General features: G+C 34.8%; 1 protein-coding gene across 1 annotated transcript in view; it reads right to left on the bottom strand.

Moving 5' to 3' along the window:
- Positions 1-273: 273 nt before the first annotated feature.
- The window catches only part of LOC101630826 (desmocollin-2), a 31,334-nt gene continuing 4,814 nt past the window's right edge, over positions 274-26,793 (bottom strand). Inside the window, exons 2-17 of the mRNA XM_012725783.1 lie at positions 20,069-20,153; positions 19,028-19,224; positions 18,224-18,229; positions 17,755-17,865; positions 16,363-16,518; positions 14,787-14,931; positions 13,668-13,834; positions 11,446-11,580; positions 11,028-11,213; positions 9,500-9,756; positions 9,227-9,369; positions 8,247-8,474; positions 5,270-5,506; positions 4,794-4,918; positions 3,210-3,539; positions 274-2,547 (exon numbers count right to left, since the gene is read on the bottom strand). Of these exons, the coding sequence (XP_012581237.1) occupies positions 2,350-2,547; positions 3,210-3,539; positions 4,794-4,918; positions 5,270-5,506; positions 8,247-8,474; positions 9,227-9,369; positions 9,500-9,756; positions 11,028-11,213; positions 11,446-11,580; positions 13,668-13,834; positions 14,787-14,931; positions 16,363-16,518; positions 17,755-17,865; positions 18,224-18,229; positions 19,028-19,224; positions 20,069-20,153 (2,706 nt within the window). The 3' untranslated portion in view covers positions 274-2,349. The remainder of the gene's footprint in view (positions 2,548-3,209; positions 3,540-4,793; positions 4,919-5,269; positions 5,507-8,246; positions 8,475-9,226; positions 9,370-9,499; positions 9,757-11,027; positions 11,214-11,445; positions 11,581-13,667; positions 13,835-14,786; positions 14,932-16,362; positions 16,519-17,754; positions 17,866-18,223; positions 18,230-19,027; positions 19,225-20,068; positions 20,154-26,793) is intronic.

Raw genomic sequence — 26,793 nt, forward strand, 5'->3', positions numbered from 1 at the left:
AGTTACTTTGAACCAAGAAGTTTCATATTATTTCATAGGCAATGCCAGTAAATGCTTCAACAATTTCTGCAATATAAGCTCTTTGCCTTTGATTTTAGAAGATCCCATTGTTATGAAGATCTCATCATTATTCTCAAATGGCAAACACTCTAAAGTCAAACAACCACAAGTTCTAAGATCTTATTTCCTGAGGTAGTTCTTGATAGTAAAAAGGGGTTTATACAAGTGATTTAATTGAAATCATAATATAATCAGGACTTTTAGGTTACCACTCTGTATGTCTTTTATTCTTCAAAACCATTTTTTATTCAATATCTTACAGCCATGTTAGGAAAGATGTTCTACTATTATTCCCCATCTTAAGGAGAAAAAAAAAACAAACCCAAACACAGAAATTATGTGAATTCTCAAATATAGCATCAGTCTTTAGAATAGTAAAATTATATAAATGTGAAAACAAATGGACCAACATACTCTCCAAATCAAGCTGTAAAATTTTTTAAAATGTAGAACAAGAACCTAAGGAAGAGATTCAGTTCTCTAAGAAAAATGCAGTCCCAAACGTTCATATCAGGCACATGATTTAAAAATATCAAACTTTTCAAATGACTTGTAACTTGTTAAAAAAAAAATCTGTTCATTATGACAAATAACTTGGAGAAATAGTATTTTTGACTGAGCAGTTATGAAAATAACATAACTGTTTCCTAAATAATAACCTAATGTTAATCCTTAAAAATAATTATTTAAAGTCAACCTATGAATTCAAGGTAGGCACACCTAACAAGTACAAATGGAGAAATACAATTTTAATGTCCACCTGGTTAGTATACATAGAATATTCATTGACTGAATTAAGTTGTGAAATATGGTCTGGAATTGGGCTGACTGTTAAATTTAAGTTCATTTTTTATTGTTTCAAATTTTAAAGAATTTGACCCACTCCTATAGTTGTTAAAAAAACTATAATCTCAAAAATATCTACTTATTAAAAAATAACTTTATAAACAAAAAGATATACTAGCCATCTCACCTAGACAGTTAGAAATTACTTTTCCCAGCAAGTTTCCACAATCCCAGTATTTGAAGCTTATTTCAAAAACCATCATTATTTTGCATTTATAAATTGCATCCTTACATTAAAGACATAATCTTTAAATGTATTCAATGTCCACATCCCAATTTTAATCACACTATTCCTTTCATTAACATAGACTATGGTACCTAATAAAAGCACGACATATTTCTAGTTTCCACTGCACAACTTAAGGTTCTTTGTTGAAGCAATAATGGATATCATCAAGATCGCTGAAGCAATAAAGTGAACATTATACTGCTTTTAAGAAAATCCAAGTATACATACACTTACATAAGACAAAAAAGAATAACTCAATTTATGGGAAAAAAAAGAGAGAGATAACTAAATATTATCTAAAATATCTAGTTCTGCTTTCTATCATCTAAAACAATCTAAAGATACTTAGATTTTCAATCTAAGTAGGAATGTTAAGAATGAAAAGTACAGAAATAAAGAGAGGGAAAGGGTGGTGGGAAGAAGAGGGGAGAGGAGTAAAGGAGGAGAAACAGAGGGAAAGAAAGTGGGAGATGCTGAAAACCAAAACCTTTCAGGGAAAAATAACATTCTCAAAGCATTTTTAACCTTAACTTTAACTGATAAGGTAGGTAACACAGGATATGAAAATTCAGTACAGGACTTCATAAAAAATATAAGCTAGAAACTAAACTCCAGCAAAATTATTGTAATAACAGTCAGTGCTGGCTGGGATTCCTTTGCATTATGTAGAAAGGTCATGTTATAAGAATAAAACAACATGACAAGATATATAAACTTTAGGAAGGTGAAGAGAACAGATTTCAAGCAACACACAATCAATTAATTAGGTAACTTGAGATAATGTGAACACAAGGTCTCTATAATTTTCTATTAGGTTGTGCTTCAAGTAGTGCTATAAACTTAAATTAATTATATCAATAGCTTCCTGCACTATAAATTGGCTATTATCATTTCCCCAAATGTAAACAGTAATGCAAACTTCCTCCTATTTTTATTTGTAGGTCTTCTTGAGTGGAATACAAATAAGTGAAAACTATGTAAATCTTAGGAAATTCGGGCATGTACTCTGCCACTAAATGTGCATTTGGCAAAAGAGATCCCATCAAAAGAAAGGCTGGAGAGGCCTAAATATAACTTCTTCTAGACTTTAAAAATCCTGGCTTATCATGAAAACAAAACAAAAAGTTTTGCTGAAACAAAACAAATGTTTTGTGTGATTTGAACAAAACAAAAGTTGAAAAAGCCACTGGTTTTCGTAGCTTACTGGAACATATTCATCTTTTTATGCATGTTTCTGCTAATGTCCTAAATTTAGGTTCCAAATGATTCAAAAATTCAAGCTCCTCTTCTTCTTGTCGTTCACTGCAGCAACCTACAGAACCAGCCAGCGACCCTTTCCCTTCGTAGGTGTAGGTCAGGACGTAGTCTTGAGCGTGCTGGTGTTTTACATCCTGGTTGCAGAGTTTCACCTTCTGTGGAAAGGACAGACACAGCATGGTTTATTCTTACTATTTTAAGCACCAGAAATTACCAACATAAAAATAATGGCTTTGATTTACCTTTCATTGTTTAATTTTTAATCAGAGTGTGTCCTCTAATGGATTCCTACATATAAAAAATGGTACATGATTGGTCTGTATCACAAATCACACTATAAATGCATCACTTAGCATGTTCCCAAAAGTCACATATGTGGCAGCAAGTATACAAGTGTTTCTTTTAAGTAATCATCTTTTCCCTTTCCAAGTTATGGCTAAAGTATGATGCACCCAGGACATGGAACCCAAATCATTGTGGATTCAGGTCTTTCCAAACAGGCAATGTAGTTGTGCAGGCTGGAAGTGCCTGGCCCCACACTTTTGGTTTCCAAGATATAACTTGTCGGGTGGGAACTATCAAAACAAAGTCATGGAAAATATGTAAATAGGGTCACACATTGCAATAAGAATTAAAAACAATTACAATATGAGGGGGGAAAAAAGCATCCACTTAGTATCTGAACATATCAAAATTAGGACAAAGTAACTTCCCAATTAGTATATTTGTAAAAATTGAAAATAAAGATCAGTTTGTAATCATTTAGAAAGTTGAGAAGAAATAAAAATAGAGCTTGAAGACACTTAGGGGAACTCACTTCGCCGAGACGGGGCTGCGTGAAACTATGCCACTCGGTATAGGCGTGTCTGCACTGGTCCACCTCCACTTGTCCTCCCCTGCAGGGGTCCAGGGTCTGCTGTCCACCTCCCCTGCAGGGGTCCAGGGTGTACTGTCCACCTCTGCAGGAATCCAGGGTGTGGTGATGCCCACTCATTTGGTTGCATTCTAGAGTCTGGTGTGGCCCTCTGTCCATCTCAATGTTCTCCTGCCCTCCATTTTTCACTCCTGCTCCCACCTGGCCACAAATTGCATGAGTAGAGTTGCATGCAGCCCCATGAGATGCACATGTGAAGTCATTTGTGGAATACTGAAATGAAAAAGTTTGTGTTGGAGACAATGAGGGAGAAAGAGGCATGGGGGGGGGGGAAATAAGAAAGGAACAACACCATGCATTTAATGCCATGGATTTCTGAGTAGGTGATAAGTTCTCTGAGATCAGGAACTAAATGCATCTTCGCAATCCTGAGTACCTAACTATGCACCCACAATACCTCTTATAGTTCAAGATATCCGGTGTACTAAGTAAATTGTGTAAATCAAGTGGTCTGAATCAAACCAGAAATGCAATTTAAAATTACTAAGCTTTAACACCTTCTTGGAATATGGTATAATTTTATTTGTCACATCCTTCCAGCATCTCAAAATCAGGATTGCAATGCCCTGGCCTCCCCTACATTTACTCTGCTTGCTTTAAATTCTTTCCCTTCACCAGACTAGAGCAGGGATAGAATAAGATTGGTATTTTTATTTAATGTCCAACTAAATAAAGCTAAATAAAAAAAATAGAAATAAAATTGCACAAAATCTTTAGCTGAAATAATAAATCCTGGCAACATAAATAAATAAAAGTAAATCAAGGAGGGAAAATTTGAATGCCAAAACTTTAGCCCCTAGTTTTCTATGATGTGGTTTTAAGGGAAATTATTTTTCTTTTTTATAGTTTCTTCCTAGAGGCCAACATCCTTTTGTTTATCTAAATGTTTACTGCCCTAATCATGGATTATGTTTTTCACAGGGTATTCACCTGTTCCTCATCTACACATGGGCTAGAAATCAAAGTTGGGGCAATATAGCCATTTGTTAGCATTACTGTTCCATATATTTGACTCAGGCTTTTTTCTAAACCACATATGAGCCAGAAAGACTTCATTAAAGTTCTTCCCACACTCATCAAAGCTTGAAGTCATTTTATTGCTGTTGCTAGAAAAAAATTTAAAGCAATTATGTTGATGATCTGTGAACAATTAAATGCAACATTTTTGTAGCACAAAGAACAGTTTCAATATATAAAAAGGAATGTATTTAAGGTTGAAATCATGAAACATTTGAACTAGAAAGTAATAATGACCTGCAAAAGGAATTTTACTAGTAAGTTATACTATGTGGCTAAATTGTGGCCACATTTTTATGTCACCATGGTAATCTGCCACGTCATCCGTTCCTCAGGACTGAAAACATATTGATACATATATCACCTGAACTCAGAATGTTCTTGAAAGACATGCATAGTTGGCTAAAACAATTTATTCTTTCCAGTATTTTACAAAAACAAACTACTTACAAGTTTGTCATCGCCAGGAGCTTCAGTGTTTGACACAATGAGGTTCTGCTGGGCTATATCATCAGGAAATACTTTTGGCTTTTCAGATGCCCTAGTCACCCCACAGACTATGGTAAATAGTATACCTGGAGGATGAGAAAGTTGAACTCAGTTTATCACAAAACAATGTGAAGCTATCACCTTAAAGTAATTAATACAAAGACAGCTTCCAAAAAATGTAAACATGACAGCATGTGTCAAAGTGGTATAAGGCATAGCAGTTCACACTAGCCAGAGTGCCACAGACACATGCTCACTGCTATATTTCTACATTGCTTTTCAGCACTATGCTGAGACATCTCTAGAGTTATAGTGAGTATGTATGATATTATAAATACAGTGTATCTAAATGAACTGCAATGGATAAGTGTTAATTCTAGGACTATGTCTTGAAAGTTATTTTTAGGGCCATTATTTGAATTCATGAAATGACTTACAAAATAGTAATGCTATGCCCAACAAGATGGCAAGGATGGCCCACTTTCCAAGTTTTATTTCTCCACTGCCAGTTCTCGAACCTATTGTCGATATGCAGTCATTTTCCGTAACACAGTCACACAATATAACATGTACAGGAGTGACACGTGACAGGCCATGTCTATCTGTGACTCTGATAGGTACTGGGTATGTTCCAAATGGAAGGTCACTCAGGCAGGAAAGGCGTGCTGCTGTGTCTGAAAAAAAAAAAAATTAAACCAAGTATTATATGTCATTAATTTCACCTGAGCATTCAATTCTGGGTCAGGCACTTCCCACAATCTGCCGCCTATTGACATTCCTGATGGAATTCACAACTGCTACAGATAGTAATGAGTGTGAATGGCTCTGATCTAGATGTATTACAAACATACTGCAAATAAGGATTTGTACATAAGGGTTACATTCTCTTAAAAAAAGACATTTTGATGTTTGCAATAGTTTATCTGACCATTAACTATAGCTCATTTATCACATCTTACTTTTTAATATAAAGTGTACATATTTTATACATGTTTCATCATGAGTAGTATCAGAATTTAATGGAAAAAAATTCTAGATGCTTCTCTTTATTTTCGTGTATGTGCCAAACCAAGAGAAATACTTTTTATTTATTATCATATACTAATCCTGAAAACATCACTGACGTTGAACTTATTATAGTCCTAGTCATGATGCCAGAACTTGATGTCATGGTCCTATCAGATTCTGGGACTAACTTTATATTTTTCAGTTTTCACATAGTTTTTTTTTGATCAGAGGTAAACACACCATATCCAATCCAAATCCAATGCAGTCTTGGATTCAAAATCAAAGATATAATTCTACTCTGAATATAGGCTCCTCTTGCCCATGCTTCCCTATTTAACCTGAAGTTACATGTTCATTTTTTTTCTAGTGTCTGAAACGCTAACTATAAATTTAAATATTTGGCTAAAAACATAATTGCTTTAACTCAATTTTAAAAAGAAAACATGGTTAAATTGCTAAGTCTATTCTGTAAGAAATAATAATCAGACTTATAAAATCAAAATTTATGATTGACACTGTGCCCTGGTATAATGCTCTAATTATCTCCTTGACTTCCCCAAAGAATCCCACTTTACACAAGTTAAATTATGTCCAAAGAGTATAAATAGAATGATCAGATTTACATTAAAATAACTGAGTCTATCTGATTTCAAAGGCTCTTTGGGATACATTCTTCTTGATTTCATGTTTCCCAGGATTTTGACTCATTTCACATATAGTAAACTTTTACAATAACAAAATTTTGATTGACATAATCCTTCCCGTGTTTCATTTAGAAAAAATTGAATTTAGAAATTTAGAAAAATAGAACTATTTAAAAAAGAAATGCAGTAGCATCAAATAACTAAAAAAAGGACAAACTCTCAGCTCTTGCCAAGAAATAATGGTTGATAAACCTTGAAAGCATTTACACACACTCACCAACATGCTTGTATATTCATATTTTTTTTAAAGATTGATTTATTTGTGCATACAGAACTGGGGTACAGGCCAGAGGCTCAGGGGCGGTGAGAGGCTTCACCAGAGACAGAGTCGGGAGCAGAAAAGGCAGTTCATGGAAGTACACTGCTGAGGGGAGCAGCGGGCGGGCCAGGAGAGGTCTGCAATGCCATGTGGTCACCTCCAGGGCAAGCGAATATCGAACTCATGTGGAAGTGGTTTTAGCTTCTTAATGCTGTGCTTTAATCTGCTGCACCACCAGGGAGGGCCGAATATTCATATTTTAAAAAATGAGAATTGTCTCAGTTCACAGAGCTGGGTTCTAGGCCTTTGCTGCCCTATGTCTATAAGTCCCTGCTTTTCTTCCCCTTTCCTTCCTACCTTTCCCTTCTTTCACGACCTTTGTTTTTCACTTGCCATAGTATTAAACTGATACTTAATCAGGATATTTTAAAGGCAAAATCCATTGTATTTACTGTGGATCCCGACTCATGATGTAGTAGTCCAGGGAGACTAGGCATCGTGTCTGTGGCTCTTGGTAGTGCCTTCAGAGGCAGAGAATATGCTAAAAAGTTTAGAGTTATGGTAGGGAGTGGCATGGTGCTGGTATGGAGACAGATTCCTTTCCCTTGCTATTCTTGTCACCATAGAGCCCATCCTGGGTAAGCTCATAAGGAGACTAGGGATTGGAGCAGAATGCCAAGAAAATAACTGACAAGAAATAATGAGAAACTATTGCACTGGTAGAAAGAAAGGAGGGGGCGGAGGACACTATGATACCCCCCACATCGCTCTGCGGTCAATGTTTCATTGGCCACCGGCTTAGAAGATTATCAGCACCTTCTAGAATCGGGCCTTCCTGCCAAAGTTACCTCTCTCAGGCAGCCTTCCACTGATGGAGCAGTGGCTGGTCCTGGGGTAACTGTGATGCACCATTTAGTTCAGACTTCCATCCGGTTACTGGCTGTTCTTTGGCCTGAGTTACATTTTGTCTTTTCTTTTTGCCCAATCATTTCTCTTCCTTTCACAGTTATTCACACCAAGCGAACTCTTTATTATACATTCTGCCTGAGACATTGTCTACTTCTGGGACATTTACAACTGATGGATATTACTTTATGGCCTAAGGAAAAATATTATGTAGGTGGGAGGTAAATAAGTCAGGAAGTGATTATTTTAGATCTAGTCTAAGAAGATGTGTGTGTTTGTGTGTGTGTGTGTGTGTGTGTGTGAGAGAGAGAGAGAGAGAGAGACAGACAGACAGACAGACAGAAGGATGATGAAAATCCATGTAGCAACTACATGGACTGGTTAGAGATAAGCAGTAGACAGAACCACACCAAAAACTGAGGAATTCGCCTTCCTTCACTTGTGGTTTCCATAAAGCAAATTAATCTTCAGGAAAAAAATAGATATTTTAGATACAATGATACTGAAAGAGACAAAATAATATTTAGAAATATATACCATTAATTTTTGTCAGTCTCCATTTTCTTGGGCTGTCTGAATTAGAAACACCATCCAAGTCGAAGTTAAAAGGTGGACCATTTATGGGGTCATCTGGATCAACAGCAACAATCTCCGTGGATGACATGACAGGTTTGCAGATTACCACTCTGTCTTTAGGTATGAATGGACCATTATCATTCACATCTTCAAGTATAATTCCCAGTGTCCCAGTACATGATCTCCCAACTGGAGAAAGAGATGAGAAAATACAACAGTTGATTTTTTTGAGTAATCATTAGACAATTACACATTGAAAAATAATTTAAATATTTATTAAGCACATGAACATAAATGAAAGTGGCAAGAACAGTCAGATTAAGTCTTTTGGGAATGTTAAAGGAAAAACATCATTTTCATATCCACTATACAGATTATAACTGCCATTTATAATGCCATTTATTGCTAAGTATCTGCAATATGACATAGAAACTTTATAGAGGTAAGTTTTTACTACCTGTTTAAAGACTTATTTATTTATGCATACAGGAACTGGGGTACAAGCCAGAGGTGCAGCAGGTGGGAGGATTCACCAGTCAGAGTGGGAAGCAGAACAGGCAGATAGACTGAAATACACTGCTGCAGGGAGCAGCAGGCAGCAGGAGAGGTCTGCCACACCATGTGGGTCACCTCCCTGGTCGGGGATTGAACTCATGCTGCAGTGGCTGCAGAGAGCTTAATAGTGCTTTGCTTTAACCCACTGTGCTACCTGGGAGGGCCTGAGTTTTGACTGATTTTTAAAAGGGGAAGAGAAGAGAGTGTCATCTCAAACTGACGGTGCTATAAAAAAGCAGAAATCAACAAATCTCTCAACTATGTCATTCTGGAAAAAAAAAAAAAAAAGCTGAGATTATACCCAGCTTACAAATGGGTGCTACTGGTTTAAAAACTGAAGATATCTAAATTGGAAGTATATAGCTGGTTTCAAACAAAGTTCTTACTGTTGTCTGATGCCAGGACTGTAATATTATAGATGCCATTTTTGATGGTCTCTGCCTCTCGATCCAGGCTTCTGAAAATCCTTATTGTCCCTGTGTTTTCATCAACTGTCACCCATCCTTTGGGGTCACTTACTTTCTTATACCTGTTAATAATGATGAAGTAAAAAATAAATAAATGCATCACAAGTCAAATTATCATACTAGCTTCAAAATTAGTTACAAATTTTAAAAAAATAACAAATATGGAGTTAAATAAGTGAAAATTATACATACTTTATGCCACTGCTACTTTTTGTTTCTGGGTCATAGGCTTTATAGCCATTGCTCTGGGTTCCCACGGGTGCATTTTCATTAATTCGAATGACTTGGACTGAAGGACTGCACTCTGGGCCCTCATCCTGATTTTTTACATTAACAGTAACTGCCGCTGTGCTCATGGCTGATTTGGAGGTGGAGTCTTTAGAATATGGAGCTTCGTTAACTACCCCAATTTGCAGGATCACCTGTTGTTTTTCTTCATAATTCAGCGGCTACAAAAACAAGTGTTGAAAATCAGATTGAGATATTTAATATTTAGCCGTGTTAATTGGATCAGATTTTAAACTTCTCAAATATAAATTTCCTACTTAAAAGACCAAGGGTTAGGGCAGGAGCTGGATGAAGGACAGACATAGTATTTAAAGGACATTTCTTTATTATTTTTGAAATGGAGATTAACTAACAAATTGCAGCTAATTTTCAACATTTTTAATAAAAAGAATCTATCTTTTTGATCCATACTCCTAATGAATATGTACAAAAGGAATAGTCCATAGCCCCATGACAGAACCATGTTGTAGGAAAAGATGCAGCAGAAATAATACTAAGACTTTGTCCAAAATCAAAGGAGCTCATATGATTCTATGGGCTGATCTTTGGCTCCTGAATTGTCAGGGAATTCTAAGATGCTACAGAATAGTCTTAAAGAGAGGTGTGAGTAATATTTACATTTTGAATGGTTGAGATTTCCATGCTGAACCAAGAAGCTAAGGTATAATTTATATAAGATACAGGTGAGTAGATCTGTAACCAGTGTGCCTATGGATCTAATCATCATTTGGGATAATCAGTAAATAAGTGGGAGCTCTTGACCCAGCTACAGAAAAAACAGGCTAGGAATGATTGGCAGTGTTCCACTGTCAGCATAGTTGTGCTAGTATCTGAACTGTTAAAAGATATTGGATGCAGGTCTCTCTGGTGGTGCAAAGGGTTAAGTCTTAGGACTATGCAACTGCAGCACAAGTTTAATCCCTGGCCAGGAGGTGACTCACATGGCACAACAGACCTCTCCTGTCTTGGCACAACAGACCTCTCCTGTCTTACCCGCTGCTCCCCTCAGCAGTGTACTTCAGCCAATCTGCCTTTTCTACTCCCCACTCTGTCTCTGGTTAACCATCTCACCCCTCCGACTCCATATTCTAGGCTACAACCCAGCTCTTGTATGCATAAATAAATAAAATAAATATTTTAAAAAGAGAGAGAGAGATGTTGGTTACAAGGGAAATAATGTATTATATTAACCAAATACATATGTGATATTTCTAAGCCATCTCCTCATAAAAGGCTCCTCAAATATATATACCCATCCTATTATATATATGAACAGTGCATTTACATTTATCTCTCTCTCTCTACATATATATATAGATAGATAGATCTACACATATGTTTTATATCTACTTTAACCAGAATGACCTTTTCATTAACTTCAGTATATTAATCTATAATATTATAAGCTACTAATATACTAATTTGTGCTTACCTTAACCACACAAAGAACTCCTTCATTGGTGTTGGGATCAGTTACAATTTTAAAATTTCCATTTTCATTACCCTTTAAAATGGTATAATTAGCTCTCCAATTAGCAGTATTAATCAAGTCCTTATCCTCAACAGTAACACGTAAGATTTCTACATCAACTGTATTTTCTTCCACTGATGTCACATACTAAAATAATAAAGAGTTTAATTAGTAATTTTTACAAAAATGCCCTAAGAGAAGTAACCCGATTATTCTAATTTCCAAAGTACTATGTTTACATTCTTTAACTCTTAAGTACAAACTACTGTCATGTGATCTGGAATATTTCATATGAAATTATGAGGCACTGGAAGAGGTGTACATCTTTAGCAGTCAATAGCAGGTTGTATATTTTTCTTTTTTAATAGCATACACTTACAGAAGTCTGGGTAAACACTGGCAAGTTGTCATTCATATCATCAACTTGAATGACACAAGTTGAAGTGGTAAACAAGCCAAAATATTGACCATCCATGTCTTGTACTTTTATTTTCAATTGGTATCGATCAATTAACTGAAATGAAAGTAAGAATTTAATTAATTAGTGAAAGCAGCATTATTAAAGAAAAGTTAATTAACACTCTAATGTTTGCTGCATTAACAATTTAAGAGGTACAGTATTGAATTTCACAACTTTCAGGTAGTAAGAAAAGTACTCACACTAATAATTTTCAATTGCTGTGTAAAAACAGAGTAGTTTCTAAAACTTAGTGCCACTCCTAGAATATGGAATTGCTTTTTAACTTTACTCATAGAAAGTAAAACCATAGCCATAGTAGGTTTAAAATTACTTAATAATTAATTTTGATTGAGTTCTTTCTCCTAGCCAATGTACATTTTTGTGCTCTATAAAAAAATCAGTCTTGTAATAAAACAATAAATTGAAATATCCTTATGTAAAATAACAAGGTTTAAATATTTACTTTCCATTTACTAAAAAATAAAATCATTAAAGTAACATGAAAACAAAGACTGGGCTACGTAATTTTTCTCTCCATGTAAAACAGAATCCAACTCTTACCACTTTCCATTCATGAGAGATTACAAAAGACTCATTACTAACTAAGACAATGCAATTCTTGTCATAATGGCTTTATTTACCAAAAGTAATTATAGAAGGATTATAAAGGCACTAATGATAGTGCCTTCTGGGCTAACAGACTTGGGCTCTCTTTCCAACTTCAAATTAACAAATGTAATCTCAGGTACTTGAAAAATTCTCTTCCTTTTTTATAAAATGATAATAATACCTTTCAGTCTAATTCACCTTTTATTGTAACACAAAATAGATGAAAGATATCCCAAACTTTTAACCACAGTGTTCGCCATTCTTTAACAAAGTTACCTTCTCTCTTTATTCCATCACCTCTTCAACTCTCTTGTCTTCATGTAGTATCTATATAACTGAAATTTCCCTCAATCTCTGAGTTTTTTCCCAACATAATTTTCCTAATTCACTCTTCCCTTATAATCCATCGCATATATAGAGTTGAAAAATAATGGCCTTATTTTATTAAAAATGTAAAACCTCATCCTAATATACTAGAATAACCAAAGTGAACTATGATTTATTGGAAATAACCAACTGGCTGATGAAACCAGAAAGTGATGCTCAGTGGTTCTTAATATTAACTTGTGGCCTCTTCAGGTAGACCCCTTCTATTTAAAGGTCTGAAAGCAACAACAACAAAAACCCTGGAATCCTGTAATCAAGAGGTAGCTGCACAACACTCTTGGATCAAAGCTCCCCAAGATCCCTTCACTAATCAATGTTTTCACCTGATTTATAGAAGGATCTATCCAAGTGTTGCTGATAAGAGGTGATTGGGTTTCTAATCTGCTTTTCCTGGGCACATAAATTCCATGAAGAATCTACATAATATGTAGAACTACTAACCTAAGTTGGTGCTAGGGAACTGACAAAATAACTACTATATGTCAGTGTCCACATATGTTCAGTAGCCAATATTCTATGTAAGAAAATTGTGGAGGGACTATCAACATGCTTTCTGGAGAGTGATTTGGTCTAGAGGGCAAGAGGAATGGGAATATGAATCCGAAGTAACAGAAAAGTTACTAATAGGAGTCATGGGAAACATGGGAAAGAGCAGTTTAGAAGAAAAGAGTATTCCATTTTATAAGCACTGCATCTTAGGTACCTGTGAAATACTTCAATAAATATTTCTACAAATCAATTGAAAATGGTAAGCCAGCAATGTATATGAAATTATTGAGAAAAGGGCGATGCAGAAAGAGAGGGGAAAGCATTGTTATCTGCAGAAAAAAAAATTCTGCATATTTCTAAAAGCTTCACTTTTCATAGTTGGCATTTCTTTTTGTTAATATTACAAATATGCTTATTTTAGAAAGTCTAATTTGATAAAACATACTATTCAGGAGACAATGAACTAGCTTTTCAAAATTAACACACTGTACATTTAATGATCTCTATTAACACACTTAAAATAATAATTTTTCTAAAAATAGATTCACAAAATGCTTTTCAAAAACACATGAATAGGTGATACATAAACAGGGATAACCAAGTTCATTAATTAACAGTAATGTGATAACCAAGTTTATTATTAATATTTATCTTACCTCTCTGTCTAGCTGGGATGATGACAAGGTGATCACACCTGTGGATGGATGCATAGAAAACAGGGTGGGTGATGCTGGTAACTGCTCCATAATGGTGTATTTTAGACGTGTGTGCATAGTGTCTGGCTCATCTTTGTCAGTCGCATGTACTTGTCCCACGATGGTTCCTATATATTGAAAACATCTTCTTTAATTTTCAAAATGTTTACATTTTCACTTTATTTCTCCATTCAAAATGCTTTGAATGACTCCAACAAATATCACAGTAAACAGTGTTGTAAATTTGCAAATTTTGCTATCTTTCAAGGATCCCAATGTTCTAATTTGAAATCTCATCATCATATCCATAGTTACCCTATATAATATATAATTTTATAAGTGTAGTTAAGATAGCTCAATGGCCAAGGAATTCTAATTTTCTTTAACCTTTTTTCTATTTATAAGTTTATAGTTAAATCGATCATATGAGTCAGTTTTCTCTGAAAATTCTTGGTTTAGTTGAGCTGCTCTGAAAGACTCAAATACTGCACTCTGACTCACAGATAACATGGTCCTTTTTCTTAAGACTAAGAAAACATCTCTTTTTCTCAATGACCATTATGTCAACCATTTAATCACTGCAGAATATCAAAAGATCTCATTCTGTCAACCATTTAATCACTGCAGAATATCAAAAGATCTCAAAGCTAAGACATCAGTTGTGAAAACCTGCTTTTTTTGGCGCATATCTTTAAAGTATTTACTTCACTTGGGAAGACAAAGTAACATTCATTGAGTATTGCCTATTTCTCAGATACTGTGCTTGGTATTCCACATGAATTAGGTTTCACTTAACCTCCACAATAATATTGCATGTAAGTATCCCATTTTGCAAATATGGAAGCTGAGACTTGTCAAAATTAGAACACGTGCCCAGGGACACAGAACCAAGCTAGCTAAGGACAGAGTAAAATCCCATGCAGGAAGCCTGTTGGACAAGTCTGCTGTTCCATGCCAGTAGGGTATGCTGCCTCCCTATGGCCACAGTGAAAATCTATTTATAAACTGAAACATTAAGATTCTACATATTATTAAGGTCCGTATATTAAAGTTGTATATGTAATTAAGGTAGGTACTTACCGACTTTGCAGCTTTCGCAAATTGAAAAAGTATACAATGTTTCCGTAAAAATTGGATGGTTATCATTTTCATCCTCAACTCTGATTAGTAGGGGCAATGGAAGTTCTGGAGTATATCCATCGGGAGTTATTGCAAAGGCAGTTAGCTATAAAGAAAGCAAAGTAAAAATAGAAGCAGAAGTAATCTATTAAGAGATGATTTAAAAATCACTTTAGTTTTAATTTGGAAGCTGTTCAACAATGAGGTATGAGGCTCTTCATTTGTTATTGTTTTTGTTGTTCTTATTGTAAGCGAATGCCAAAGACAAGGCCAAAGTCATAGTGTACAACAGCATTTTATGTTTAAAATTATCTAATATAATTAGATATTTTCAATTTCCTCAGTATTGGTGTACTATTGTTTATACACATAGTAGAATTTAATTTTCCCAAGACTGTCTTAAAGATTATTTTTTGTTTCTGTTCTAAAGTTTCAAGTACATGGATTTTAAATACAACTTTCTGAATCTTTTAAACCCTAATTTAGCATTTTTCATTGGGATTCCAATTTCCCAGATGTAGTTAACTGGAATATTGTATTATTTTCTACAAATTAAGATTTTAGGTATATTGACAATTATATGTAGGTAATTTTCTTCATAAGAATTTTTTTTACTTAAAAGAAAGGAGTCAGAAATAGAACAAATGAATAGCTCTAAATTACATGTGAAGATCTATGGGGACTACACCTGAGGAGAGAAATAAAAATATTGTACAAAAATGAACATTGATGTAAGGAAATAAATAACTAGAAAAAATTTTCAAAAATAAAGTGTGTATGGCATGCAATTTATTTCTTTTATTTTTATAATATGAATTATATGTGTGTGAATATATGAATATAGACATGTCACATGTATAATATGAAGAATATTAATTTCTATTTCATTTTTCATGATAGAATTCACAGAACATTACAGGTACTAAAAATGCCACATGAATAGCAATTTTACACCTAAATACATAATTGAAATTTTGCATGTCTACTCAATTGATTTATCTGTTGATATATAGTTAATTGATCCTAAACAGATGTCAAATAATTAAAATCAATTTGAAAATAACCAGATCATAAGAGTAAAAAATAGATATATATAAAATGCTAAATTGTTACAGATTAATAAAAAGACTGAATAGTTTTAGTTAAGCACGTCTACACTCCTGCTTATCACAAGTTAATTTTCTCCAGTTGCAAAGGCATTGAGGATTTAACTTTTGAACTTCATTAGCCTGGTATCTCCCTCTTTACCATTAAGAAGTTCAAAGATCTCTTCTGCCAAAGAAATAGCTGCTCTTCTAAGTGGTATTCAATTTACTTTTGAAAAAATGTTAAATCTATAATATCAAAAACCATCTAATCAAATCTACTATCATTTATTCTGAGAATTATGTCCTTCAAGTCAAGTCTGTACTATCAAACATAGTCAGAATCTGGATAGCAAACTTAGAAAACAGAAGAGGGTAAACAAAAAAAGGAGGAGAGGCAAAGTAGTCAGGCTTAATAATTACTAATAAAATGAATAGATTTTAGACCTTACCTCAAAAAATGCATACTGCTCACGATCTACAGGACGAGTACAAAACAGATTTCCAGTATGTTTCTCTACATAAAATAAGTTGACAGGTTCTCGGTCAACTCCAGGTCCACTTATGGAATAGAATATAGTGTAGTTTTGTGCTGTGTCAGATTGAATCTAAAAAGTAGGTATTATATACTTAATAAGCAAATTTTTATTTCAGCAAAACTTTTACATATATAATTATGAAATTACACTGCCATCTTTATTGTTATATATTATATAATAATTTTTATTATTATATATTATATAATATATTATAGTATATATTCTCCCTCTTTAATTACTATTATGTATGAATAAAAAGCAGCAACAGAATAAAGAAGCCTGATAACCAAGAAATTTCAAGGGGAAGGGATGAGGGAAATAATGTAGTAGTGTCTCAGTTTCCAAAATAGCTAACTTTAAGGGTTAGCCAGTGTCAATATGGGAAAAATGTTTAACAATTTTCCTGTCTTAGAAAACAAAGCATTCTTAGTATGAAATATTCTTTTGTCAAAATTTTACATATTGAATTTTTATTTTTAAAACCATAATATTTGAGATACTGGGTTTAAAGTGTAGTATCTGCAGGACAGAAATTTGGAAATACTTTTTTAAAATTATTTTTTATTTATCAGCACCTTCTTTATTAAAGGAGCTGAGGCAGGAGGAAAATGAGTTGAGAATGAAAATGGCTTAATATCCTGAAAAGTGTGATTTTTCTGGTACTAGATTCAGAACGTCAAACTTTCCCAAGTTGTTTTCATCCTCTTAATAAGATCTTGACTATATATCAGCATGACAAACACAATTATTTTCTAAAATTTCTTTCTTGACTTCACTCCGTTCTTCTCTCAGTTGCGTTAAATTTATTGATGAGCTATAAGAAACCCAGGTCATAGGCCCAGTGTCAGTGGCCACAGGTAGCAGAAGGCAAGTACATTTGCTGGGATTTCCACTCAATGTTAAAAGAGAGAAAATGTGGACCCAGTGCGATTTTAACAGTGGGCTTGATAATGACATTTCTGTGTCTTTTTCCTTCAAGTCACTTTTGTCTTTTATTTGGATATGGCTTTGGAATTTTCTAGATGATGCCTATACTACTGATACACTTCCTGAGAGGAAAATTCATTAAAGTACCATGAGTTTGAGAATACTAAAAGAGTTGGGCAGTCTTATAGATGGCCTTTTATACCCAAACTTCAAAAAACTATAAGCAGTTATAAAATCACTTATACCCATACACTCAGACATAAAATACACATTTCTTGTATATTAATACAAAGCTTTTTAAAATATTTACCTACCAGTACCAAAATTGAAAAAAGTGGAAACCACAGATTTTCATGATAGAAAGAAAGTGAATTATACCTGTTGAAGAAAGTATGGGAAGGGACCCAAGGAATTTTCCAGTATTGAACAGGGAATAGGAGCCCATCTTCTCTTGGCACGTCTTAGGACCTTTTCTTTAGGATGACTTATCTTGAAAGAAAGAAAAAAATAAATAAAATCAATGGCTATTTTGTTGAAAATACTAGGACTCTGAGACAGTTTTCTTCTCTCATGAGGATTAACTGGAGAAGTAGTACTTGAAAACCAAAGGAAATGCCAACACTACAAAAGAAAGTAAATAAATAACTGTTTGTTAACACAGATCCCCTTTAAAAACAAGTTGATGGAGAGATCAAAGAAAGATAAATGGAAATGGAAGCCTGGAAGCAAAATGTAAAAAAAAAAAAAAAATTGCATATAGCCATGCAAAAAATGGGAGGAGAGATATGCAAAAAAACTATCTAGAGTATGTGCCCTTCTAAATTTGGAATAAGTATCTTCAACTCACCAGCAACTAGGAAGAGTCAGGGGATCAACAGAGAGATCTGTGTCAGATGAGGAGAGAAACATGGTGACAACTCTCACAGTGCTGCAGTGAGTAGTGTCCAGTGTCTGAATAGAAGTGCTTTCTATCTTGAGTGTCACAGTTTAACAAGAATGTATGAGTCCAAACCTCAACCTAAAATAGTCTCAACCTAGAAATACAAATTCTGCTAATACCTCCAGCAACAAGCTTCAAAACTTCTTAGTAATCTAATCAACAATTAAGATCAAGAATCACTTCTTCGTCTCTACTCTCAAGCTGTCATGCTTATGCTTCAACAGATCCTAATTTCTCATTTTATGTCCCAAATAAAAAGAAATAATAGGGCCCTCCCTGGTGGCACAACAGGTTGAAGTGTAGCACTACAAAGCTAGCCACAGATGCCTCAGCATGAGTTCGATCCCGGGCAGGGGGGTGACCCACATGGCACAGCAGACCTCTCCTGTCTCCGCAGAGTACTTTTGTCAATCTGTCTATTCTGCTTCCCACTCTGTCTCTGGTAAATTCTCTCACCACCCCTGTGCCTCTGTCCACTACCCCAGTTCTGTATGCATAAATAAATAAATCTTTTAAAAAGTAAAGGAATAATAATTTATGTTGTATAACCCTTTTCTGACTGAACATTATTGAGCTTTGTCTTTTCTTTTGTCAAGTTAAACTATCTCATACACTTTCTGATTCCACTATCAAGAATCATAAAGTCTGGATCTCCCTTGATAATTTTAGTTATACCTGAAGAAAATATTATATTTCATTTTCATAGGATACCTCTGTTTGATGTTCTAAAACGACAAGTATTTTCCTCTCTTCTTGGTTCTCAGTGCTGGAAAGGAATATGGTAAAATCTCTCTTTTCTGAGGGCAGAATAGTTTTTGTTGTATACACTGAACCATCTTCAAAGATTTGGAAATCAGGATCACTTGACTGAATTACATTTGCAGATTTAAAGCACTCCTTCAGGTTAACTGTAAAAAATATACATGACAGTCATTTGTAACAGAAAGCATAACAACATAAGCATAACAACATATTGGCTTAGTAGTAAACTATGCATTTGGAAGGGGAGCCAAAAACTTAATTACACTAACACTTGTAAATTTTCCAATTTTAAAAGGACATATGAAATAATATTGATAACTTAAGTTGTAAGTAAAAACATACAACACTTCTCATATATTCCTTACATCTTTTAAAGAAGAGATATTTATCCTAAAATAAAAATATGTTTCCTCAAGTGCTTTGGATATTTTCACTTACCCCAAAATTTTTACTTATTGACTGAAATTAGCTACAGAGTAATACATGAGATCACTTGAAGTTAAACAGAATCTGAATAATTTATATAGGCAGTCATTAAAATATTAAAATATTACTGAGCTTTTTTATATCTATTGTTAAATAGATATATTCTGTGTTCTCATTGGTTTGATCTTTTCTTAAACATCTGAGTTCTGTGAAAAAAAATTGATAAAAAATCAATATGTGGGGGAAAAGGTCAATAGGTAGAAAAATCCAAAAACATCCTAAATTCAAGGACAGATTTAATATTACTCTTCTTTTTCACAGAAATATATGCCATGGGCTTCATCTAATGTAAGTACTAGTGATTATTTTACTTTCAAACTAAATCTTTTTATAGACTTCAAATAATTATGTTTATCAATAAACACTATTTGCTTCATTCATGATATACATTACAAATGATGGTAGTTTTAACTGTTATGTATACTATCATTATTCTTCTGAAAACTACATTAATTTTAAAAGATCACACATTAGGTTTTAGCATATATTTGAGAGGATTCTTACCTCTACCAACAAATTTCTCAGCCTTTAGTTCAGCTGGAACATGCAGTGTCACTTTTTTGCAGGCATCACAGGCAAGTGTTAAGATCTGAAATATAAAATCAATATTATGCATAAAAAGTCCTTCTACTGTATATATATAGTTTACAAAAATTAAAAATGCATGTAACTATAAATCACTTTATATAATTAGCAAAATAAAAACATACACTGGAGTGAAAAAAATATAAGAAAAAATCATATTAAAGGGAAGAATAAAGCAGTAACTAAGAGGTGCTACTCACTTTTCACAAAGCATGTGAACTCAGCATTCCTTACCCTCTTACACTTTGTTTCCTATTCTGTAAAATATGGTTAAAAGAATATGGAGGAGGCCCTCCCTGGTGGCACAGCGGGTTAAAGCACAGCACTGAGAATCTGAAGCCACTTCCGCATGAGTTCAATTCCCGCCTGCCCCGGAGGTGACCCACATGGCGAGCCAGACCTCTCCTGACCCGCCCGCTGCTCCCCTCAGCAGTGTACTTCGTTGATCTGCCTGTTCTGCTCCCCACTCTGTCTCTGGTGAAGCCTCTCACCGCCCCTGAGCCTCTGGCCTGTACCCAGTTCTGTATGAATAAATAAATAAATCTTTAAAAAAAAAAAAAAAAGAATATGGAGGAACCAATGAAAACGATGGAAGAGATCGCTAAAAGTGTTGACAGAAGAACATGGCTAAGGTATGCAAAGAGAAATAAAAGCGAATAATTTTCATTTGCCTATGAGCTATAATATCCAAAACAAAATCCCAATGCTTTTAAAAAAGACTAACTCGCTGTCATAGAATGATCTAAAGAGAGTATCAGTTGATCATTACTCCCACACAGGCAAACATTTTTTTTTTTAATGAATTTTTTATTGTAGTACCATTGTTTTACATTGGTTAGTATTTTGGAGATAAGGCTCTCCCTCTTCAGCTGTAGTCACCACAACACACCCACCACCATCCACTGAAAACACATAGTGTTGAAACATGAACTTATTTTGAAGGTACTCCTCCTCATGAAAACTGAGGTCATGTTAGAAAATATTTCACTTGAATTTCTTTAAATGTGTCAGTGACTTATGATGAACTAATTCCAGTATAACATGAACATACTGAAACTTAACTTTATTCTCATAAAACTTTACAGTGAATGTTTCTAGGGTACCTATTGTACCCTGTAATCTAAAAACAAGTTACTTAATTCCAACTTTTACTGTTATTTACAAAGTTGATAAACAAAATTAAAATTTTCATATTTTTCCCATATACATTAGAAAACTTTTAATTCTCTAGCTTAAATTATCATAAAGGACCAGGTAAAGGAGAAATTATTTGAATTCAGAAATAAGGGATGAACAAAAATATGCAAACTAATTATAAATTAAAAGATGAGAAGAATTCTCAGTACTTGTGTAATCAAGAGAGTAGGCGTTAAATCAGATGACTGAGAATTCCAGTTCCTGATGATTGAAATCACATGTCACTTATTCACTTAACCAGCATTTACTGACTGCTTACTAGGTGCTAGGTGCTTACTAGTTGCTACAGCATAGACAAAGCAAAACCCTTGATTTCATGAAGATTACATTATAAGGAAAGACATAAGATAAATACACACGTGAACAAAGGATACTATGCTAAGGCAGAGAGGGATAAACATTATTATAAAATTACAGCAGGGGGAGTGGATGAAAGAGGAAAGACCTAAAGTCTGAGTGAAATGAGAAAGCGAATGCTCAGTAACTGGGGAGGTGTCTTCAGGAAAAAAAAGTCCTGAACAAGGGAACTACCTGGAAGAGGTCTCTTCCTGCACTGGGGGATAAAAATGAGGTCGCCATAGCAGAGCACAATGAGGGAAGTGTGGCACAAGATGAAAGCAAAGTCCAATCAGGGCATGGCACACAGGCTGTGAAAGGTTGTGTGAAGGAAAGAAGACTAAATTCTGAAGGAAAAAAGAGGCAACAGGTTTAGAAACTAAAGACTGGAATCTGGCCAGCTCTTACACAGAGTTGTTCTGGGGACTATGGAAGAACAGACTGTAGCAAAACAAGAATGGAATAAGAGGGGAGGTGATAGCCTAGATCTGAGAGAAGGACAGTGACTTGGACTAGGGTAATGATAGAAAAAGGAAAAAAACAGCTGAATTAAGAAAATAATTGGTATAATTCTATTCTGGACTTTCATTCATTCATGCATTCAACATATATTTATTAAATCTCTACTATGCATCAGAAAGAAAGTAATGAACAAGTTCCTCCTGAAATAGTCAATTCAACGGCAAGACATATTTGTAATTTCAGTAGTGTGGAAAAAATGCAATGAGAGAAGTACAGAACACTTGCTACTAGGCTCATCTAAGAAGCAGGTGATATCTTCCAAAGAGTGGCTACAGTTTGACAAGTCAATAGATGGCAGAGCTTATATATTCCAATAAGGAAGGGCAAATGGAGAGGGCCAGAGATGGTACAGACCTAAAAATGAAATGTGGAATGACTGATGTACACAGCACAAGAATGACAGTGTAACATGGATTTAGAGAAGTGAATGCAGGACTGATTCTGAACAGAATGAGCAGTCTATGGAATTTAACCCTAAAATATATATATATATTGAAGAAGGTAAGTCTCACCAGCCTGAAGAACAGATTAGGAAGAAACAATTTTTATTTCTAATAATGGTGGCTAGGTCATTCATAAACCTCCTTTTCAAAAGTAATAATGAGGAAAAGAACTTTTTTTGTTTGTTTTATGAACATAAAGCATCTAGCACACAACTGCTAGTCAAAAATAGGGTAAAAGGGCCCTCCCTGGTGGTGCAACAGGTTAAAGCACAGCACTAAGAAGCTAGCTGCAGTCATTGCAATACAAGTTTGATTCCCGGTCAGGGAGCTGACCCACATGGCCTGACAGAGCTCTCCTGACCTGCCCAATGCTCTCCCCTCAGCAGTGTATTTCAGTAGATCTGCCTGATCCATTCCCACTCTGTCTCTGGTGAAACCTCTTATCACCTGAACCTTTGTCTGTACCCCAGTTCTTATATTCATAAATAAATAACTCTTTATAAAAAATAAGATAAAACGAAGAGACCAGAAACAGCTTCCAAAATGAAAAGATTTTTTTTGTCTCAGTAGACATTAAGAAATGTTTTGATTAAGTTATGAGAGAAGAGTCCCCTACATTAATCAAGGACTACAAATGAAATGTAGGCTAGTGCTTGCGATGTACACTCACATTACTGGCTTTGTCTTGGAACTTCAACTCATCAGCTTAAGAAGACTTGGCATAAATACCCTCATAGATGCTAAAAGACATTTCACTGAACCCAATAACAATCATACATAATTTTAAAAACCTCAAAAACTGAAACTGAAATGTACTTTTTCAATATGATTTTTATACTATGGTCACAGTATCAATGGGAAGGTAGTAGGCAAAGGCAGTCCCCTAAATTCAGAGGCAATCTAGATTTTTCAAGGTCATCATATATACACTCAGGTACATTAGACAAGAGGAACATATTCAATGACATAAAAATTAGAATGGAAGGGATAAAAAAAAAATCCCTATTTGCATTTGATGTGATTGAAAACCCAAGCAGAACAAATGAATACATCATTCAAAAACAGTAAGAGAACTTCAGTAAGGGAACAGAAATACTACTAAAATATAGAAATCATTTTAGTCTTCAAAACATGGAAGAGATGATTTTTCAAAGCAATACAAAGTTAGAATACCAAGAAGTAAACGTAGCAAGAAGTAAACGTAGCAATAAGTATGTATACAGAATCTAAACAAAATTTGTAAAGGACAAAAAAGTAAACTTATACAAAAACAAAAATGTGTCACAAAGGAAAATTCAACAACATAAATATATCAGTGCTCACTAAGTTAAATTATAAATATTACAATTCCAATATAGACTTTAACAGTACTTTGGGTGGAATTAACCACGTTTATCTAAATGGTCAAAAGGAAAAATAAATTACCTGCAAATATTCTTTTCTACTTTATCAATTACTTTTTTATTTTGCTAATTGTATTTTTACTTAGTTTGATTTTTTTGTTGCTATTGCATGAAGTATGTGTATTTAATAAAATTGATTTTCTCAATCTTAATAACTTGAAATCTGAGCTATTAATGCATCTCTTGAATCCAAATTTAAATAAGAAATTACCATGCTTTTTTCTCTTCTGTTAGCTATCATACCTTATATTTCAAACATTTATCTTTTTGGAGTTTTCTGTGGTGTCTTGCAAGTGATATGGATTTAATTTTATCTTTTCCCAATAATTGTCTAGATCAGTTAGTCTCACACTACCCACACTCATACATCCTCAATGGTATGATATTCCATTTATAATAAAATAAGGCACAAAGACCTATTAATATTTACCATGTCATTTACATTTTTATCTATCAATACTACTTCTGGTAATCTATTTTATTGACAAACTTACCCATATATGAAATTGTGTGTGTGTGTGTTTATTTTTTGTGACACTTGTAATAGCAAAAATGGTAGATGTGATGGACAGAAGATATCTATGAAATATTTATGTGTAGATTTAATGGACTTAATGAAGGATTAAAGAGAGTGATGAGGAAGAAAAAAAGCTTCCAGACTTACTACTTGCTGGAACAAGGTACATGGTAGTGTCATTTATTGAAATGTAAGGCACTAAAAGAAAAGCAACATTGTTTAGACAAATGATACATGCTTTATCACATGTCACAGCAGGTAGACATAGAAAGACCTATTGTTCAATGAAGACATACTAACTAACAATAAAACAGTAGGTGTATAAATTTACTAGCAATATAAATTTAGCACCTGCATAGTATTTGAGAGACAGAACATAGAATGGGATATATGAATTTGAGTGGTTAGGAAGGTCAAAAGAAAAAAGGAATAATTGTAAGAATAAAGTCACAGTCCTCAAAGTGGAATTGTATAAGGAAAGATTTGAATTTAGCAATGAAAATCCTTGATGATCTTAGAGTTTTAGTAGTAGTTTAGGCAAAAACCAGAGTTCAAGTGGTTTAGACAACCATAGGTGATACAATAATAGGGAGATGGGAGTAGCTGATTCAAAGAATGGTGGATGGCTTGGGTGTCTAAAGAGGAGGAAACACATAGGATACTGCACAAGTCATTCTTATTTAATATCTTCTGCTCAAGTAGTCTTTCTATTTCTTATTACACATGAAGCTCACAACCACAACATCCATTTAAGGCTGGCAGGGCTTTGTATGGACAGGAACGCAAGCGTCAAAACAATTTGAACTTTCCAGTTAGAATTTAGCAGTGGTACATGCTGAGAAAGCCAGCATTGGTTTTCTCTACCTAACTTGTGGACTATTAAGCTCAGAAATTAAGAAAGGCCAAGGAATTCTATTCACTTATATCTGCTCTCTTATATAAAGAATCTGAGATGACACAGAAAGCTGTGTGTAAGTAACTGTAAAGAATTGACATGTATTGCCCACACCTGTAATTTCAAGGTATTAATCAGGTTTCTTCATAGGAAAATGACTAACAGTATTAAAAGAAACCACCACTTTATAGGAAATCTAACCAAAAGTTATTCCTTCGTCATCTACTAATATCTTGTCACAGTTACTTATTCCATTCTTGGTTTCCGCACGCTAAAATATTAACTGCTGAATGCCCCAGGAATTCATTTAGGGGTCTGAAGTCTTTTGAGTTCCTTAAAGAGACAATCTATTAACAGGAACAACTACAATCTCTTTCTTTCTTTTTTTAATTTAAGGAATTTGCTGTAAAATAATAGCTGCAGAGAAGAGAAAGTGATCCAAATACTTCAGCTCTCCAGCTCCATTCCCCCCTACCCCCCCCCCCCAAGAAATCTTCTAGCTGTCTGTCTTCTGGTTTGTCACCTTGTCCTTCAGGACTTACTGGATTCCCAAAGCCTGAGGTTTAAAATGAAGGAGCATTACTGAGCTGAACGTGCTTCTTCACCTCTGTTTTATTTAACTTTTCTGCTTCCAGGGATCTAAGAATTCTCCCCGGGGTCGGTCTGTCGCTTTGGGTCCCCGCATTTTCTGGTCCCCCAATGTTATCCCAGTCTATTCTGCTAGTGGGAGGTGGAGAGGTCAGTCCAGCCCCAAATAAGGTCACCTGCTTCCCCTCCCAGCATTGGGTTATGCTATTGTCTTCTGTAAAGTGAGAAAGAAGTTGTAGTCAGAGGGCTGGCATAGGGGAAAGGTGGAGAGGGCAGAAGATTCTGACACTTCTAGGAAAAAAAAGATATTAAAACCTCACTTCCCTGTCCTCCGTCCCCCAAAAAATTCAGGAGATTGCAGAAAGCAAGTTGACAAGCAATGGAAACTATACCAAAGTTCACCCCGCCTCCTCACCAGCCATAAAAGAGCAATCCCCTAAAGAAAGGCTCAAAGTCTCTGACCCAGAGAAAAGTGTCCCTAACACTTTTCTGCGACAGAAGCTGTCGGACCCCTCCCCAGGAATTTCGGGAGGCGCTGAGGAGCCGCACCTTCCCTTGTACCCAGAGGCCACGCTTTTAGAAGGGCGTTTGCAAATGTGGCCTCGGCCTCCGTCTACCGGCGCCCATTAAATCTACCCGCTACGGAGCCACCCTTCTCCCTGAGGGATCGCGGCGCCCTGTGGCGACCCTCGCCTGCGCCCACCCCACGCCGCCCCACTTCATTTCCCCCGAGCATTCCGAAG

The sequence above is a fragment of the Condylura cristata genome, unplaced genomic scaffold (genome assembly GCF_000260355.1).
Source record: "Condylura cristata isolate star-nosed mole 26May11 unplaced genomic scaffold, ConCri1.0 scaffold00016, whole genome shotgun sequence".
In the NCBI taxonomy this organism is placed as follows: Eukaryota; Metazoa; Chordata; class Mammalia; order Eulipotyphla; family Talpidae; genus Condylura; species Condylura cristata.